Source organism: Rhinolophus sinicus, linkage group LG05 (genome assembly GCF_036562045.2).
Source record: "Rhinolophus sinicus isolate RSC01 linkage group LG05, ASM3656204v1, whole genome shotgun sequence".
In the NCBI taxonomy this organism is placed as follows: domain Eukaryota; kingdom Metazoa; phylum Chordata; class Mammalia; order Chiroptera; family Rhinolophidae; genus Rhinolophus; species Rhinolophus sinicus.
In genome coordinates this window covers 111,269,360-111,287,619 of record NC_133755.1, presented here as the reverse complement: position 1 = coordinate 111,287,619, position 18,260 = coordinate 111,269,360, and the positions used below count along the sequence as shown (strand labels likewise).

The window sequence follows — 18,260 nt, the reverse complement described above, 5'->3', positions numbered from 1 at the left end:
TGTTTGCTTTGCAAACCAGAAAATATGCGTATGCTGGGTCTATAAGATGCCAAATACCCAGATGTTTGGGGAAACCTAGATATTTGACCATATGTCTGAGTGCTTGTCCAGATGCTTAGCACAATCCATTTGTGGTTTGGAGTCTTTCTAACACAGTAGGAGGATAGAGGCGCAAATTCGCTGAGACACTATCTTGCTAAGTTGATAACGGCATTCCTTTTTACTCTTTGTGGGTGGACACTTTTAGAAATGACCACTTTCAGTGGAAATTTTGCAAATGACCTATATCACTTTCATTAAGTAGGGAGGTCTCCTATTTTCAAGGTGTTGAACAATCTACATTAAAGGCCTAAAATGAATACTTTAAAATTAACCCGGGAGGCAAGAAGTTATGTGAGAGGAAATACACTCTAAACAGTATTGCTTTTAAGAAAGTGGGATATGAAATGCTAAAGTATACAACCTCAGGTGAATGAAATCAAAACAAATCAAAACAAACTTTCTACAATAGTGCAACCTGGAAACAGGAGCACTCCCTTCAACAGCATGATGTTCATCGGAACAAAGGGAGCTGGGCCTAGAAGATGCAGCTGTACGCTCCACTGTTTATCCCACAGATTAGCCTGTTGATGGTTTACAAAATAGTATATAGAATTCTTGACACAAAGAACTTCTAGTTGACTGAATTGATATGACCCTTTGTGATAACTATGTAAGTGGACCTTTATGAAAAAAGAAACTGATATTCCAAGTAAAAGGGCATAGCATCATTTGACCCATATGGAATCAGAAAGAAGCGTTAGACATCAGCGCTTCATTGAGTGGTGGCAAATGTACTCTGGTAGGCCTGTCAGTCTTGACTAAAGCAAGAGAATGAGGTTGCTGGAAACCTTAAAGACAGGCCAGGTTTTCAGTTAGCCGGGCCTGGGATGGAATCTTGGCTCTGTTACACTTGGTGCATGAGCTTGCAACTTAGTTAACCCTTCAATAAAATGGGAGGAGTGATACTTATATTGCAAGTTTTTTTGTTCCGTTTTTGTTTCAATAAGATATCAATGAGTCATAAATACAAGTTACTTAAAAAATGTTAGCTCCCTTTTAGTTTTGAAGAATTCACAAAATGTAGGATATTAACATCCGTGTGTAATTGTCCTTGGTGTTTGGGCACACAGCTTTGTATCATGATCTAGAGTTCATAAGGTTTCTGCCCCGAGTGAGGGCAGAGCAAGTACCCCAGCAGATCCTCAGTTATCTCTGCCCAGCACTCCACTCAGCAGATGCAGACACTGAGAGAAGAGCCTATAAAGCCATGATCATTGTCATCGGATGCATTTACCAAAAACTACAACAATAAAAATATGTTTCATCAGTCACTAAAAGTAAGTGGGTTTGTGAACACATACTATGTGCTCAGTGTGTACCACTGAGTCATTGTAGTTAAAGGAACACATCTGTGCTGAAAGCTGCCCTAATTAATGGTATTCGTGGTAAGAAAACTCTTGCAAAGATACTTGCTTTCTTTTACAAAAGTATGATGCTTTCTCAAATAAAGCATTTTTAAATATTCCATGGGCCACCTGGACTCATGTCTCTATTAGGCCCCCATTATACATGGAAAAGCCAGTGATTATAGTATCTTCTAGCTTTCTCTGTGCTGGGAACAGTTCTAAGCACTGAAATGTAACTAAATCTTTACAACAGATTTATGAAGTAGGGTATTTTTATGCACTTTTAACAGACAGGAAAACTAAGATAATTGATTTCCCCAAGTCACACAGTTGAAAAGTGGTAGAAGTGGAATTTGAACTCATGGTGTCAATCACATTCTTAAATCTATGCTTCTGTGGAGAGAACTAGGGGGACCTGGTATATAGTATAAAACCCCAGTTCATACAACTGAGAAGAATAAAAGAGTAAATCAGCACACGTACCCATCTGGCTTGGAACAGAGCCAAGTAAGTGACAAGTTTACAAGTAGCACTGGGAGTGTAATTCTGCATGAGAATGATGCGAGCCTACCCTTAGGGTGGGAAATGGAAATCTGATGACCCCATTTGGGCCCAGGACATGAGCAAGTACAAGTTCACAGCAATGGCCTACACCTACTATGCTGGTGCCCTCAAGAAAACAGGTAGGTAGAAGCGTGAGTGTCAGAGGTTCCTGAGCACTTTGTCCAGTGTCCAGTTTGCCTGTAGTGAGGTCCTTGTCAGAAGTGTGAGAGCCTTATGTTTGCACAGAAATAGAATTAGAGTTAAAATATAGGAACATTTTTTAATACGTTAAAAAAATGGGAGAGAGTTATGAAAAAAATATACAATTGTGATGTATGATTTATATATAATTCTTCTAAATTTACTCTTTTGATGTTTTACTTGTGACCAAAAGTGCACAAAGTGACTTTATTATAAATTCTTGCACACATTTTAAAAGCCATTCCTACTACTATTTGGATGGCAATTCTTTAGTTATGTTCTATCTTGGGAACTAAAAACACTGCTAGTCAGAACTGTGTTGTATGAATTCTGCTTGATTAGAAGTTCATAGGATAGACAGACTTTGAAATCAGACTATCTCAAATGTGCGTATTAAAAGAATAAATAAGATATTCCCTAAATCATTAGATTTCTCTTATTTTTCCAATGTTCCACAACTGTTTGAAATTTTCTGATATGTTATGTTAACTAAATATGAAAGAGAATAAAAATGCATGCTTTTCTAGTTTATTAATTACTAAAGAAAGAAAAGCCTATATTTGAATATTTGTGTCCAAATAAAACATAGTCTGGGGAGAAAACATTAATGAAGAAGAATAACATCAGTAAAATCTTAGACTTACAACATAGTCTGCATGTTTCTATGTAGGTTTTAAGAATACACTCTGGGTTAAAACATATACCCTGACAATTTATCACACATAGTACAAAAATAGGAGGATAAGCAAATCCTGTAGCAATACCTCTCTGAGAACATCTATCTACAACACTACTATGTTGAAAACAGAGGCCTCATTTACATAAAAGGACAAAATCCAAAGTCATTCAACACTGAAAGAAGACATTTGAATGGCTAACAGGTACATGAAAAGGTGCTCAACAGCGTTATCACCAAGAAAATACAAATCAAAACCACAATGAGATATCACATCGCAGTTGTTTGAATGGCGATTATCAAAAAGAGATAGCAAATACTAGTATGTGGAAAAAAGGGAACCCTTGTGCACTGGTGGCGGGAATGTATGCAGCGGGATAAAAAATATGGTCAGTGGTGCTGGGTGCCACCCAATGGGAAGGCAGGGGGGTATATTCGATACGGAAAGTGGCACATCAAACCGTAGTAACAGTGTGTGACAACTTTCAAATTGTTTGGTGCAGTCAGAAGGTGTGTTTTAAAGTGTGCCTTAAATCATCCTCCATCATGACAATGCTCTGTGTAACACATTGCTTCTGGTATATGGCAATTTCTGTCAAATAAAAACTTTACGGTGTGTCCTCATCCACCTTATTCATTGGATCTGGCACCATGTGATTTCTGGCTCTTCCCCAAAGTCAAAATGATTCAGGACATTGAGGCAGCCACGATAGCACAACTAAAGACACTCATGAAAGAGGACTTCCAGAACTGCTTCAGAAAGTGGCAAGAATGATGGGATAAGCATATGCGAAGTGAGGGGGAGTACTTTGAGGGGGATTAATGGCAATGTGTCTTTTACTGTAATAAATTTTTTAAAAATTTAAACATTCACCAAACTGTTTAATCACACCTCATAAATTGATACATCTACTATGGAAAACAGTATGGAGTTTCCTCAAAAATTAAAAATAGAACTACCTTATGATCCAGCAATCCCACTTCTGGGTATATATTTAAAGGAAATGAAATTAGGATCTCAAAGAGATATCAGCATGCTCGTTGTCATTTCAGCAATATTCACAATAGTTAAGACATGGAAACAACCTAAGTGTCCATTGATGGACGAACGGATAAACATACCCAGCGATATACATATATATATATATATATATATATATATATATATATATATATATACACACACACACATATATATACATATATGAATATTATATATAATATATATTATATAATACACATATATAATATATAATATAATATATATTAGAATATTATATATAATGTATAATATATATATATATATATATATATATATATATTAGAATATTATTCAGCCATAAAAAGAAGGCTATCTTGCCATATATGACAACATGTATGGACCTTGAGGGTATTATGCTAAGTAAAATAAGTCAATAAATTTAATAAAATAAAATTAAAAAAAAAAAGGTCAGACAGAGAAAGACAAATACTGTATGATCTCATTTATTATATGTAGTATCTAAAATAATAACAGAAAAGTGAACTCATAGGAACAGAGAGAAGATTGTTAGTTGCGGTGGTGGGACATAGGGGAAATGGGTGAAGGTGGTCAAAGGGAACAAGCTTCCAGTTATAAAACAAATATGTAAGTTCTGAGGCTCTGATGTATAGCATGGTATTTATAGTTAACAATACTGTATTGCATACTTGAAAGTTGCTAAGAGAGTAGATGTTAAAAATTCGAAACACACATACATACACCCACACAACTATGTGAGGTGATGAAGTATTAACTGACTTTATTGTGGTAATCATTTTGCACTGTATGAGGTCTGACAATTAAGTTCACAAACTTGTTGCAACGATGTTGCTAACCTTTTTTTGATATCAGGGGAATTATTTATTATGAATTTGTACCAACTAGACCACCTTCTTACGCCAGTTAACCAAGTTTGCTATTTGGAAGTGCTAAAAGGCTGCGTGAAAAAGTTAGACGACCTGAACTTTTCGCCAACTATTCATGGCTCACGCATCATGACAATGCACCACGTCACATGGCACTGTCTGTGAGGGAGTTTTTAGCCAGTAAACAAATAACTGCACTGGAACACTCTCCCTACTCACCTGATCTGGCCCCCAATGACTTCTTTCTTTATCCGAAGATAAAGGAAATATTGAAAGGAAGACATTTTGATGACATTCAGGACACCAAAGGTAATACGATGAGACCTCTGATGGCCATTCCAGAAAAAGAGTTCCAAAATTGCTTTGAAGGGTGGACTAGGCACTGGCATGGGTGCATAGCTTACGAAGGGGAGTACTTCGAAGGTGACCATGGTGATATTCAGCAATGAGGTATGTAGCATGTTTTCTAGGATGAGTTCGCAAACTTAATTGACCTCATATACATATAGAAAATCATCACGTTACACACTTAATCTTACACAATGTTATTTGCTAATTATATCTCAACAAAGCTGGCAAAAAAAAGAGGGATGCATGACAATATCTATAGTTTTATCTACTCAGATTCACTCTAGTTATTCCACTCTGATCAATTGTTCACTGCTCAGAAAGTTTTGAAAATCAAGATACTAATCAGCTTTGCACTTTTTTGGACAATTTAGAAACTCATTAGCAATGAGTGAATTTGTTTGAGAGATTTGGAGGAGGTAAACCTAACATTTTGTGGGATTCTTCTTGCTTGACTTACTCATAATATATATCATTGGTCATGCAGTGGATCCAGTTTTTTATGTTCCCACATATAAAAATCAGATTTATACTTTCACTCTAAAAGTCCTAGTTGTAGCTCTGTATATGGACCTAAAAGGCAGCTGTGTCTTAGACCTTGGGCCTAGAACATTTGTTTTTATCAAAGGGGCGCATGAGACTAAAAGCCCACTTGTGACTTAAATGGAAACCTTTTAAATGGAACAAATCCCCACTGTGCTCTTTGGTCTATCTGCTCTCTACCTTGGGTTTTGAAAGAGTAACCCTAACATTAGTGATATACAGCTGAGCACAATTTGTGTGGAAATAAATTGGGATAGATTTGTTCCAGGCTGAAAAATAATTCCTCCCTGGACATATACATGAAAAAAAAAAAAAAGGAAAAAAGAAAAAAACAGAAGAAACTAGACCACCTCCTTACACCATATACAAAACTAAACTCAAAATAGATTAAAGACTTAAATGTAAGACTGAAAACCATAAAACTCCAAGAAGAAAATATAGAAAGTAAACTCTCAGACATTACCCTTAGTAATATTTTTACAGATTGGACAAGGGAAACAAAAGGACAAATAAACATATGGAACTACATCAAACTAAGAAGTTTTTTCGCAGCAAAGGAAACTATCAGCAAATCAAAACAATATCCTACCGAAAGGGAGGAGATATTTGCCAATGATACCTCTGATAAGAGGTTGATATCCAACATTTATAAAAAAATGCATACAACTCAACACCAGAAAAACCAAACAATCCAATTAAAAAATGGGCAGAAGACATGAATAGACATTTCTCTAAAGAGGACATACAGATGACCAATAGACATATGAAAAGATGCTCAACATCACTAATCATTAGAAAAATGCAAATAAAAACCATAATGAGATAACACCTCACTCCTGTCAGAATGGTCATCATCAATAAATCAACAAATCACAAGTGTTGGTGAGGATGTGGAGAAAAGGGACCCCTTGTGCACTGTTGGTGAGATTGCAAATTGGTACAGCCAATGTATTGGAGGAACAATATAGAGGTTCCTCAAAGAACTAAAAATAGAACTATCAGGAGCATTCTACTCCTGGGCATTTATCCAAAGAAATCCAAAACACTAATTTGAAAAATAAAATCCATTCCTATGTTTATTGCAGGACTATTCACAATAGTCAAGATATGGAAACAACCGAAATGTCCATCAATAGTTGACTAGGTAAAAAAATTGTGGTATAATTATACAATGGAGTATTACTCTGCCATAAAAAAGAATAAAATCATACCATTTGCAACAACATGGATGGATGTAGAGGGTATTATATTAAGTGAAATAAGTCAGACCAAGAAAGGCGAATACCATATGATCTCACTTACATGTGGAATCTAAAGAACAGAATAAATGAACAAACAAAACAGAAATAGACTCATAGATACAGAGAACAAATTGATGGCTGCTAGATGGGAGGGAAGTTGGGTGATAGGAGAAGGTGAAGCAATTAGAACACACAAATTAGTAATCACAAAATAGTCACAGGGATGTGAAATACAGTATGGGGAATATAGTCAATAATGTTGTAAAGACTATGTAGGGTGTCAGATGGGTACTGGACTTATCAAGGGGATCACTTCACAAATTATATAAATGCCTAACCATTGCACTGTACACCTGCAACTAATATAAAATAATATTGAATGTCAATAATTAAACATATACTTAATTATATATATATATATATATATATATATATATATATATATATATATACACACATATATATGTAAAATAATGGATGTGAAGTACAGCACAGGGAATATAGTCAATGGTATAGTAACAGCTATATATGATGTCAGATGAGTAGTAGACAGGGAAGGGGAAGGGGGTTATCACTTTGTGAGGGGTGTAACTGTCTAATCATAATGTTGTTTTATACACCTGAAACTATTAAAAACAAATGATTTTCCCTTGATGTAAGACCGAGACTTGATGAAGTCTTGGTAACATCAAGTACAAACTAGGCATCTGAAAGCACAGGTAGACGAGCAGCTCCCCTCTACTTAGGTTATATGAGTTGACATCTTTGTTTCCACCTTCAAGATAAGAATAATTTTCTTATAGTAAATGCTTATTGCTGGACACAACCCATCTCTGTTTATTAGGGCACACAGCCATCTTACTCCATCCCCCCTTTCGCTGTCTTCCTTTTGTAGTTCACCAGGTTTCACAACAGAAGTGAGTCCCAGTTTAGAGTTCATTCAGCCAGTTCTGCAGCTGTCAAGTCTGATATTTTTGGACAAAGTCAGTGGGTCAAAATAGATGTAAATGAACCAAACTTTCAATCAGATGTGATTTGAGTATACAGTGCTATAGTTTAGTGTAATAGAAAGTAGAAGAGCTTAAAAAGCCCAGAATAATTCAGAATAAAATACCTTGGGGTCTTTTTCCATTTTAAAATGAATTGAGCAATTCTGTGTGGTTGAGAATTGACAGCAAAATGTAGAATTTCTCACCAGGTAACTGTATTAGCAACAAAACTCATAATGCAGCCTGTTGGTTGAAAACAGCATGAAGAAGTCTTCTGGTTTTTCTTTTTTCTTTTTTTTTAATGAGGTGCTATATTCTCATAGTTCTTGGCCAATTATACTTAGCTACTGCCAAATTGTGGTTATTGGAGAATGCTCTCTATTCTGTAACTTTTAGCACTATAATGAGAGACCTCATGGACATTGATTCTTTTTATAATTGGTTTATTACCATAGGTGAACATCATTAAAACTACTTCCAAGTATGGCCTTCTATTTATGCTGTCACTATAGCACAAGAAATTGCTATGTAATAGCTATCCTGAATATTTTTATATATTCCTAAGGAGTGACTAAAAGTTAAAATGGTGGGCAAATGTTTCAGTAATCTTTGAAACTTTTATACTTCACAGTAACTCTCTTTTTTTCCTAGATAGAACTTTTTTTTGTAGGATATAATGTATTGCATAAATTTATAGACAGTTATTATATTACATAAACTTTATGTACATTTTTGTTCATATGTTTCGCTTACCAGAATCAAGAGGCAACTTGAGGCCAACTTTGTGTGCTCAGGGATAGTAGAGAACACTGACAAAATCAAGCAACCGAAGACAAGAAGAAAGCTGTAAAACAACAAAAAAGAGAAATCTGATGAGAACCTTGACTTATCATGGCAGACTTAATTTCATCTTTCTAATGAATAAAGCACCAGATTCATTTGAATTGGCATTGATTAAATCATAAAAGCCCTGGAAAGGACTAGCCATTTTGAATAAAAAAATACAATGGGATGTACGGTGCAAATTTGGGTCTTTGCAGCTTTATTAGTGAAGGGAAGGTTTTGTGTGTGTGTGTGTGTTGTATGCTGTATTTAAATGTCTACACCTATATGGGAAGTACATGCTGCAGCCACTCCCCTTTCAAAGAAGCAGAATCTGTCTCACGTTTATCAGTTTTGGTGAACCATCAAGTGTTCTAAGTGGTTGTTACTAAGTCACTGGCTCATTTTGGATATTGCTGATGGATTCTTGTTTGCCATTTCTTTGTAATAACCGTAAGAATAGAAAATAAAGGGAATGATTTCTTCTGACACTCATGTGCTTTTCATTCCCTTCCAGTCAAACAACTACCCCAATGATACCTCTGATAAGAGGTTGATATCCAACATTTATAAAAAAATTTATACAACTCAACACCAGAAAAACCAAACAATCCAATTAAAAAATGGGCAGAGGACTTGAATAGACATTTTCTCCAAAGAGGATATACAAATGGCCAATAGACATACGAAAACATGTTCAATGTCACTAACCCTCAGAGAAATGAGAACCACAATGCGATATCACCTCACACCTGTCAGAATGGCTATCATCAATAAATTAACAAATAACAAGTGTTGGCCAGGATGTGGAGAAAAGGGAACCCTTGTGCACTGTTGTGGGATTACAAATTGGTGCAGCCACTGAGAAAAATAGTATGAAGTTTCCTGAAAAAATTAAAAATAGAACTACCTTATGACCCAGCAATTCCACTCCTGGGTATTTATCCAAAGAAATCCCAAACACTAATTTGAGAAGATATATACACCCTTATGTTTATCACAGCACTATTCACAATAGCCAAGATAATGGACACAAGTGAAATGTCCTTCAATAGACAATTGGATAAATAAATTGTGGTACATTTATACAATGGAGTATTACTCTGCCATAAAGAAGAATGAAATCTTACCATTTGCAACAACATGGATGGACCTAGAAGGCATTATGCTAAGTGAAATACAGACTGAGAAAGATAAATACCATATGATCTCACTTATATGTGGAATCTAAAGAACAGAATCAATGAACAAACAAAACAAAAATAGACTCATAGATACAGAGAACAAATTTATGGTTGCTAGATGAGAGAGGGTTTGGGGGGATGAGTGAACAAGATGAAGGGATTAGGAAATTGGTAATCACAAAATAGTTATGGGGATCTGACACACAGTATGGGAAATATAGCCAATAACATTGTAAAAACCATGTATAGTGTCAAATCGGTACTAGATTTATCAGGGGATCACTTCATAAATTATATAAATGTCTAACCACTATGTTGTACACCTGCAACTAATAATAAAAAAATTATTAAGAAGTTCGAGATGGTGACAGCAAAACACGACACTAAGTTTGACTGTAGCACTGGGTGAGATAGGTGGCTGAATTGGGAGTCTGGGGCCATGATCGAGGGAGAGGCTTGTATGGCAGGGTCTGTCTTTAGTTTAATAGAGTTGCACTCTGGGAAAATCAAGTAGGCAGCAGTGTGTGTTAGGATGTATTTGAATAGTTGAGTAGCCGGGACAAGAGTAATGGCAGTCTAGGTTAGTTTGAAAGTAATTGGTAGAAATGAGAATGGAATAAAGAGGAAGATTGGAGGGGTACTGTAAATATAGGAATTCTCTGACTTTTGTAATTATTAGATTAGTTCGTAAAATTTGGGAGGGGGTGTGGTGGCTAAAAAGTCTGAAGTTTCCATGTATAGCTATTGGTGATACATCTAACAAGTCAGGAACATCAAGGGGAAGAGAAGAGGACAAATCCAATTTTAGATATCCACATAGATTGTGGAATTAAATTTTGGGCACAAAGTCTGGTTGGAGATATGGACGTACTTTCTTCCTAAAGGAAGTGAATGTATGGAACATGGTATCCTGAGGAAAGTGCTGCCAAGCATGGAAGGTTTAGGTAAATAAGCATAAAGGATATTTAGGGAACATTTCTTGATCTTGGGGAATGACATCATGGAGAGCAACGAACACATTTTGCTATGAGTTAGCTCTTGGTAGTATTGTCAGAGACAGACTCTCTGGCTAGGGAAAGCACTAAACTGACACAGAATCACCCCTCTGGGGTGACAGTGGCCAGACGTCAGGCTCATTGGTGGTGACATAGTGCACTGCTGGGGTTTGAGCATGGCACTGCTAATGTCATTGCTTGTGTGGGTCCCGCACACGTGTGTGTATGCTGATGACTAATCACTACTCCTCCCCTCTCTCTACTGGTTGAATAAAAGTGGGAGTAGAGGCTCCATGGGCCTCCAAGTGATCTGTGGACAGAATTTAGGAGGAGGGCTGTGAATGTAGATGGAAAAAAAATGCATTTGTATTTGTCACTAACCATGGCAACAAATTGTGATGGTATTTGCAGTACTTGTGACTTTGTCACTCATAGAAATTATAGATATTTTCATACCTCATTTTACAGTTGTAGATGAAACTTGAATACTGATTTTGCTCATCCCTATTTCAGGATTATGGTAGATATTAGACTCACTGTTGGGGGTTGTTTTTCTAATGCGTTAATAAAGAAGCATGTGTATTATTATATCAGAAACTTGTTTAATATTTTAATAATAGCATTTCTATATAATTTTTCTTTTGTAATTACATGTATTTGATGCATTTTAAAACATTATTCTGAGGAATGGTTCATAGCTTTCATCAGACTGAAGAATCCATGGCACACAAAAAAGTTTAGATGCCTGTGGTGGGGGATTAGAAAGGCAGGAGCTTGGAGTGGAAAGTGGCCCATTTTGGCATGGGTTATCAAGTCACTCATGTAAATTTTAAGATCAGTTTGAAAAAATATGGGTATTTTTTCTTTTACATTAATCCTGAGACAGTATAAGATCCATATTCCTTCAAAATTAACCTATAACCTCCATTGGCCTTTATTTTACCTGAAGCAGTCATTTATATTTTATTTCTGAGGAAATTCATTTTGATGAGGACCTTTTGTCCAAAACTTCTTATTAAATGGTGCTGATTATTGTAAGAGGAGAAGGGCATTTATGATAAAAAATATCATCAGTTCAAAGGCCTCTATGTTTATTCAAGAAAACCACCATCAGCTTTTCTTGTAGGTTAATTAAGAATCAATTTGTCAGGTTTAATTTGATAAAAAGCTTTACTTGGAAATATCATGGGTACTTGTGGAGCAGAAGATATCCAGCTTCCAAAGCTCAGGCTTCAAGCACAGATTCATTTAGCAAGAATTAAAATGATATGAAAATAAAGCATTCAGAGAAGCTTTGCTGATCTTTTGTCAAATGAACCATGGTAACTTCCACAATGTCATTGACATATACACAACTCCCAGACACTCAGAAGCAATTATGGATAGTGAAGAAAAAAGAAATGGAGCTAGTGTTCAATGCAGACATCTCAAACAGTTTAGTTCAGTGGAGCAGGCAAATTAATAGCAGGGCTTTGTGGACTGAAACAACCACACGTTTACACCTAGAAGGTGCTCTCTGCAAGTATTTTGATAAACTATAAGTTTTCCATGGTCTGACTGTTCACGTAAGAAAGTTTTGGGAGAGAGGAGATCTTAAATGTCTTAAATGGAATGAAATTATGGGATTAAAATAAAGAATGCTGATAGGAAGTAGATATAGAGTTTCTTAACTAAATTCATTGAAGTGAAATTACTAATGAAGTAAATTACATAGGTTTCAAGTGTACAATTCTATAATACATCATCTGTATATTGCATTGCTTTTTCACCACCCAAAGTCAAATCTCCTTCCATCACCATATATTTGACCCCTTTTACTCTCTCCTACCCTTGCAACGTCTGGTAACCACTAAACTGTTGTCTGTGTCAATGAGTTTTTGCTTGTTTTTTTTTTTTTGTCTTTTTCATTTGTTGCTTTCAGTTTCATATCACACGTATGAGTAGTATCATATGGTTCTCAACTTTCTCTGTCTGATTTATTTCACTTGGCATGATAATTTCAAGATCCATCCATATCGTTGCAAGTGACAGTCTTTTATCGTTTCTTATGGCCAATCATCTATTGAAGGACACTTTGGTTGTTTCCATGTCTTAGTCACAGTGAATAATGCTGCAGTGAACATGAAGGTTAATATATCTTCACAGATAAATGTTTTCAGATTTTTTTGGTAGACATCCAGAAGAGGGATTGCTGGGTCATATGGTAATTCTATTCTTAATTTTTTTTGAGGAACCTCCATATTGTTTTCCATAGTGGCTGTACTTATTTACATTCCTGCCACCAGTGTATGAGGGTTCATTTTTCTCCACAACATCGCCAACGAAGACCTGAAACAATAAATTGCATAGAAGAAAACATAGGTACTAAATTTATGGACCTTGGTCTTAGAGAGGATTTTATGAATTTGACGTCAAAGGCAAAGGAAGTAAAAGCAAAAATAAATGAATGGGACTATATCAAACTTAAAAGCTCTGCACAGCAAAAGAAACCATTGACAAAATAAAGAGGCCACCAACTGAATGGGAGAAGATTTTTGCAAATAAAGCTTCTAATAAGGGGCTAATATAAAAAATATACAAGGAACTTATACAACTCAACTACAAAAAAAAAAAAAAAATCAAACAATCCACTTAAAATATGGGCGGAGGACCTGAAGAGACATTTCTCCAAGAGGACATACAAATGGCCAATAGACATATGAAAAAATGCTCAATATCACTAATTATCAGAGAAATGCAAATAAAAACCACAATGAGATATCATCTCACCCCAGTCAGAATGGCTATCATCAACAAGACAAATAATAACAAGTGTGGGAGAGGCTGTGGAGAAAAAGGAACCCTCATACACTGTTGGTGGGAATGCAGATTGGTGCAGCCGCTATTGAAGGCAGTGTGGAGGTTCCCCAAAAAATTAAGAATAGAATTACCACATGACCCAGCAATCCCTCTCCTGGCTATCTCCCCCAAAAATCTGAAAACATTTATCCATAAAGATATATGTGCTCTGGTGTTCATTGCAGCTTTATTTATGGTGACCAAGACATGGAAACAACCAAAGTGTCCTATGATTGATGGATGGATAAAGAAGTTGTGGTTTGTATACACAATGGAATACTATTCTTCCATAAGAAAAGATGAAATAATACCATTTGTGGCAATGTAGATGGATCTTGAGATTATTATGTTAGGCAAAATAAGTGAGACAGAAAAAGTCAAGAACCATATGATTTCACTCATATGTGGTATATAAAACTGAAAACAACAAAAGAACAAGACAAACAAATGAATTAACAAAAACTCATAGACACAGACAATAGTTTAGGGGTTACCAGAGAATAAGGGGGTGGTGGTAGATGAAGGTGAAGGGGATCAACTATATGGTGATGGAAGGAGAACTGACTCTGGGTGGTAAACACACAATGTGATAGATGATGTATTACAGAATTGTACACCTGAAACCTATGTAGTTTTACTAACAATTGTCATCCCAATAAACTTAAAAAAAAAGTCAGAGAAGATGGGAAAGCATGGTTTCTGCTTGCACAATGTTTCTGTAGAGGACCACGGCTGATGTAAATGAGCTAGGACAGGGCATGAGAAGGCAAAGTAATTCAAAGGACTCCTCTCAGAGCAATCCCTGGACTTGGCCTAAACACAGACAAAGGGCAGGCTCAGCCTGATTCTCACCCCAGGATAAGAGAAGCATTGTGTTTGAGTTCCCTCTTTATGTGGGGATTATTTTTGAAACATCACTGATAGATGGTTGTTCATGGTTCTCTTTGAACCCTTCCAACATCCAGAACCCTCCCTGCACTTAACGCAGCACAGTCCCATTAAAGACCACCTAACTATTAGAAGATGATTTTCCCCCTCTGAATCAAGTCTCCTTATCTGGGCCCTTGACTCATTGGTGCTCATTCAGACTCTGGATCACTGAGGACATATGCTTCCCCCTCCATATGTTAGTTCAGATACTCGAGGTTGGTTTTATCATGACTTCTCCATGAGTCTTCAGATTAAATATACCAAGCTCAGTTCTTTGTTTGCTTTGCATATGAAACAATGTCTAGATTTGTCACTCTCCTTGCCACTGTTCTTTAAGTATACTTAGTTTGTTCCAGCATCTGTCAAAGTTTGACTCAGGCCCATCATTAAATGCCAGTCTAAGCAAAAGATTTAGCATTGAGTCGCCAACATAAAATATCTGCATAGTCAACTCTTGCAGGAAATCCAAATTCAAAGTTTCCACTGCCCAGCTATTTGTAAAACTTTGGTTTCAAAAATAACTGTCTTAAAGATATGCATGTGCTTATTTTCCTGTATCTTACCTAGTGCACCACAGGGTCTGGAGCAAACCAACCCTTGCCGACCTCTGTAGTTGGACCTCATTACATCGATTGCTCACTGAATACTTTCACTGAACTGTTTGATTTTTTGTTATTTTCTTTCTTCTTTTTTTTAAAAGGCCTTTATTTATTTAAGTGTGTTTTTCCAGGACCCATCAGCTGCAAGTCAAGTAGTTGTTTCAATCTAGTTGTGGAGGGTGCAGCTCAGTAGCCCATGTGGGAATCAAACCAGCAACCTTGTTGTTAAGAGGACTGCGTTCCAACCAACTGAGCTAACCAGCCGCCCCATTTTGCTATTTTCTTGAGGAGCAAAAAGCATTCAATTGATTTACTCCATACTTCACATTGTAGTTGTTCAATGAGTTATCATGTAAGAAATTTCCCTTAGGATTTTATTGCAAGAAAAATCTTGTAATATGTTGGGCAAATTGGTTGTATTTTTTTAAGGAGGGCGCAGCTCACAATAACCCATGGTGGGATCAAGAACCGGCAACCTTGGTGTTATTAGCACCATGCTCTAACCAACTGAGCTAACTGGCCACCCCCAAATTGGTCAGTTTTAATGAGTTCATGTTGTTGGGTCTAGATTTATGTTATAAAGCATCAAAGTATTGGTGGATAAAATTGAACAACTTTTATTAACAAACTTCAAATGATCTGAGAGAGGAACATATTCTGAGTGTCATAAAAAGAGTAAAGTAAGGGAGCTGGACTTTGTGTATTGACAAGCTCAATTACAATTCCACAGGAATATTCCAGATAGAATATTAAACAAATTATTTCTAATAAATTCCAAGGAACAACTATGACTTCTAGAAAGCAACACAAGCTCACCAAGAGCAAGAAACATTAATCTATGTTTGTTTCCTATTTTGATACATTTACCAGCTTGTTACTTTAGGGGAGTAAAGTGTCCTGATTTCAGCAAATCACTGGAAAGTGCTTCATAATATCCTTGAGAAAAAGAAGGAGAAATTCAGGAAGGATGATATGACTCTTGGGAGAATTTGTACTTGGTGAAAAGTCTCCAGAGACAAGCCACAATTTTTTGTAAGAAATTTCTGAAGACAAGTGTCTTGAAGACAAGTGAAATCCCATGATCCATCAAACCAAAACATTATCTGTTGTTTACGAAAAAAAAAAAGAGATGGGGTTTTACTTTATGGAGACAGTGATCTTTTAACATATTTTATCTTTGTCTTGGCTGCTAGAAAGTTTAGAGGTGAATTTGGGACCCACGTTAATAATGGTGCAGATCTTTCTGGTATGCATATTTATGGATTAACTTTGTTCCTGACTTCTTAATATTATCCTATCATTATGTTACCTTCCCTATATTATTTCAGTCACAAATATTTACAGGCATGGTCTCTGCCTAACGGGGTTATAGTTTAGTGGGAAGACAGACCTTTGCTTATTTTTATCCATATGTGTTTTGTTAGCAGCCTCAAGTCCTTTTTGGATGATACAAGTATCTGGTGTATACTTGACTAAATATGAGTGACAAAGGTGTGGCTTTTTTTTCTATCACTATTCTTGGAACAGGAGTATTAATGCATCCTAAAGTTGCATTCTTTTTAAAGAAGCAAATGATGCCATTAGCTCAAATTCAACCAAATACATTTCTCTCACTTGGATTTCTGAAAAGTTTTTTACATTTGTTAGTTGTACATTTTTTTAAATATTAATTTTTATTGATTTATTCCTAGCATGAACTACCAATTCCCTATTCCAAGAATCTCCAAAGTCCTACACTTGTCTTCAGTTTTTCTTTTTTTTTCACAAAACCTGTGACTCATCTCTGGAGACTTCTCACCAGGTATTAATCCTCCCAAGAGTCATATCATGCTGCCTGAATTTCTCCTCCTTTTCCTTAAGGATATTATAAAACACTTTCTAATGCTTTGCTGAAATCAAGATATTTTATCTAGTCTATTCCCCTGATACAGCAAACTGGAAATAGGAAACAAGCATAGTTAAATGTTTCTTGCTCTCAGAAAACTTGTGTTTTCCAGAAATCACAGTTGTTCTTTTGAATTTATTAGAAATAATTTGCTGCATGATGTCATAAAAATGGCGGCATGAGGCAAGCCTCTTGAAATCTCCCCTGGAATTTAAAACAAATTGAACAATTATAACTCCACAACAGACTCCCTGCACAGCAGACAGGCAAGACTAAGAGGCGCACTACTGAAATGATCTAAAGGTGGGCAGATTATGAGAGCAGGGGAGGAGGGAAGGGAGAAGTGAGACGGGGCCATGTGGGTGCAGGATGCATACCTAGCTTGGTGCTCCAAGATTGCTGTATTCTGGAACTACCGCAGCTGCGGGGGAGGGAAGAACTCGGACTGCTAGGGCTCTGCTTATGGCCCACAGGGCTGAGGGGGCAGCATATAACACGGCTGAACCCAATGCTCACAGCAGAGACCTCGGAGCAAAGACTGAGGGAAGAAGGCTGAAAACAGTAGTTTAAGCCCTCACTACTGAGCAGAGAATGGAAGCCTTGGGCACTAAGCCTAGTAACCCCCTCCTTATCCTCCCATACCTCACCCACCCCCCTACCTGCCCAGTGCTAGAAGAGGAACAGTAGCGTGTCAAATCAAAAAGAACAGAATGTTTGCCATTCTTAGAACTGTGATCTGCAGACACAGACTCATAGCCCAACTAGTTCAAACAAAGGGGAGGGAGACGTGGAAGCAGGAACGGTTGCAGTGGTGGTCGCCGCCATTGCTCTGGGCCACCTCTCACAACCCACCCCACCCCTGTCCCCACCTATCTGGACAGATCTCTGCAGGAGTAAACAGAACTGCTGAAACACATAGGCTCTGAATCTGGTGCAGGAAGAGCTTTGGAACTTCAGAAGCCCTCCACATCCCCCAATGGAGGCAGCACCCTATCACCCAGGCAAACTGTTCACAGAAGAGAAGCCCGCCTTCCAGGGAATCCCCCATTGTGTGAGAAACTGGAATAGTGCAGAGAAAACATAACACTACAGTGTGAGAGAGAATAAAAGGCTGCAGTCAGAGAGAAAATA

At 36.8% G+C, this 18,260-nt stretch overlaps 1 protein-coding gene across 2 annotated transcripts in view; it reads right to left on the bottom strand.

Annotated features, from left to right (window-relative positions):
• Nucleotides 1-18,260, bottom strand: part of KCNQ5 (potassium voltage-gated channel subfamily Q member 5) — a 529,926-nt gene that overhangs the window by 165,346 nt on the left and 346,320 nt on the right. For both annotated transcript variants that reach the window (XM_019749337.2, XM_019749338.2), the window contains exon 2: nucleotides 8,630-8,720. In XM_019749337.2, the coding sequence (XP_019604896.2) occupies nucleotides 8,630-8,720 (91 nt within the window). The remainder of the gene's footprint in view (nucleotides 1-8,629; nucleotides 8,721-18,260) is intronic.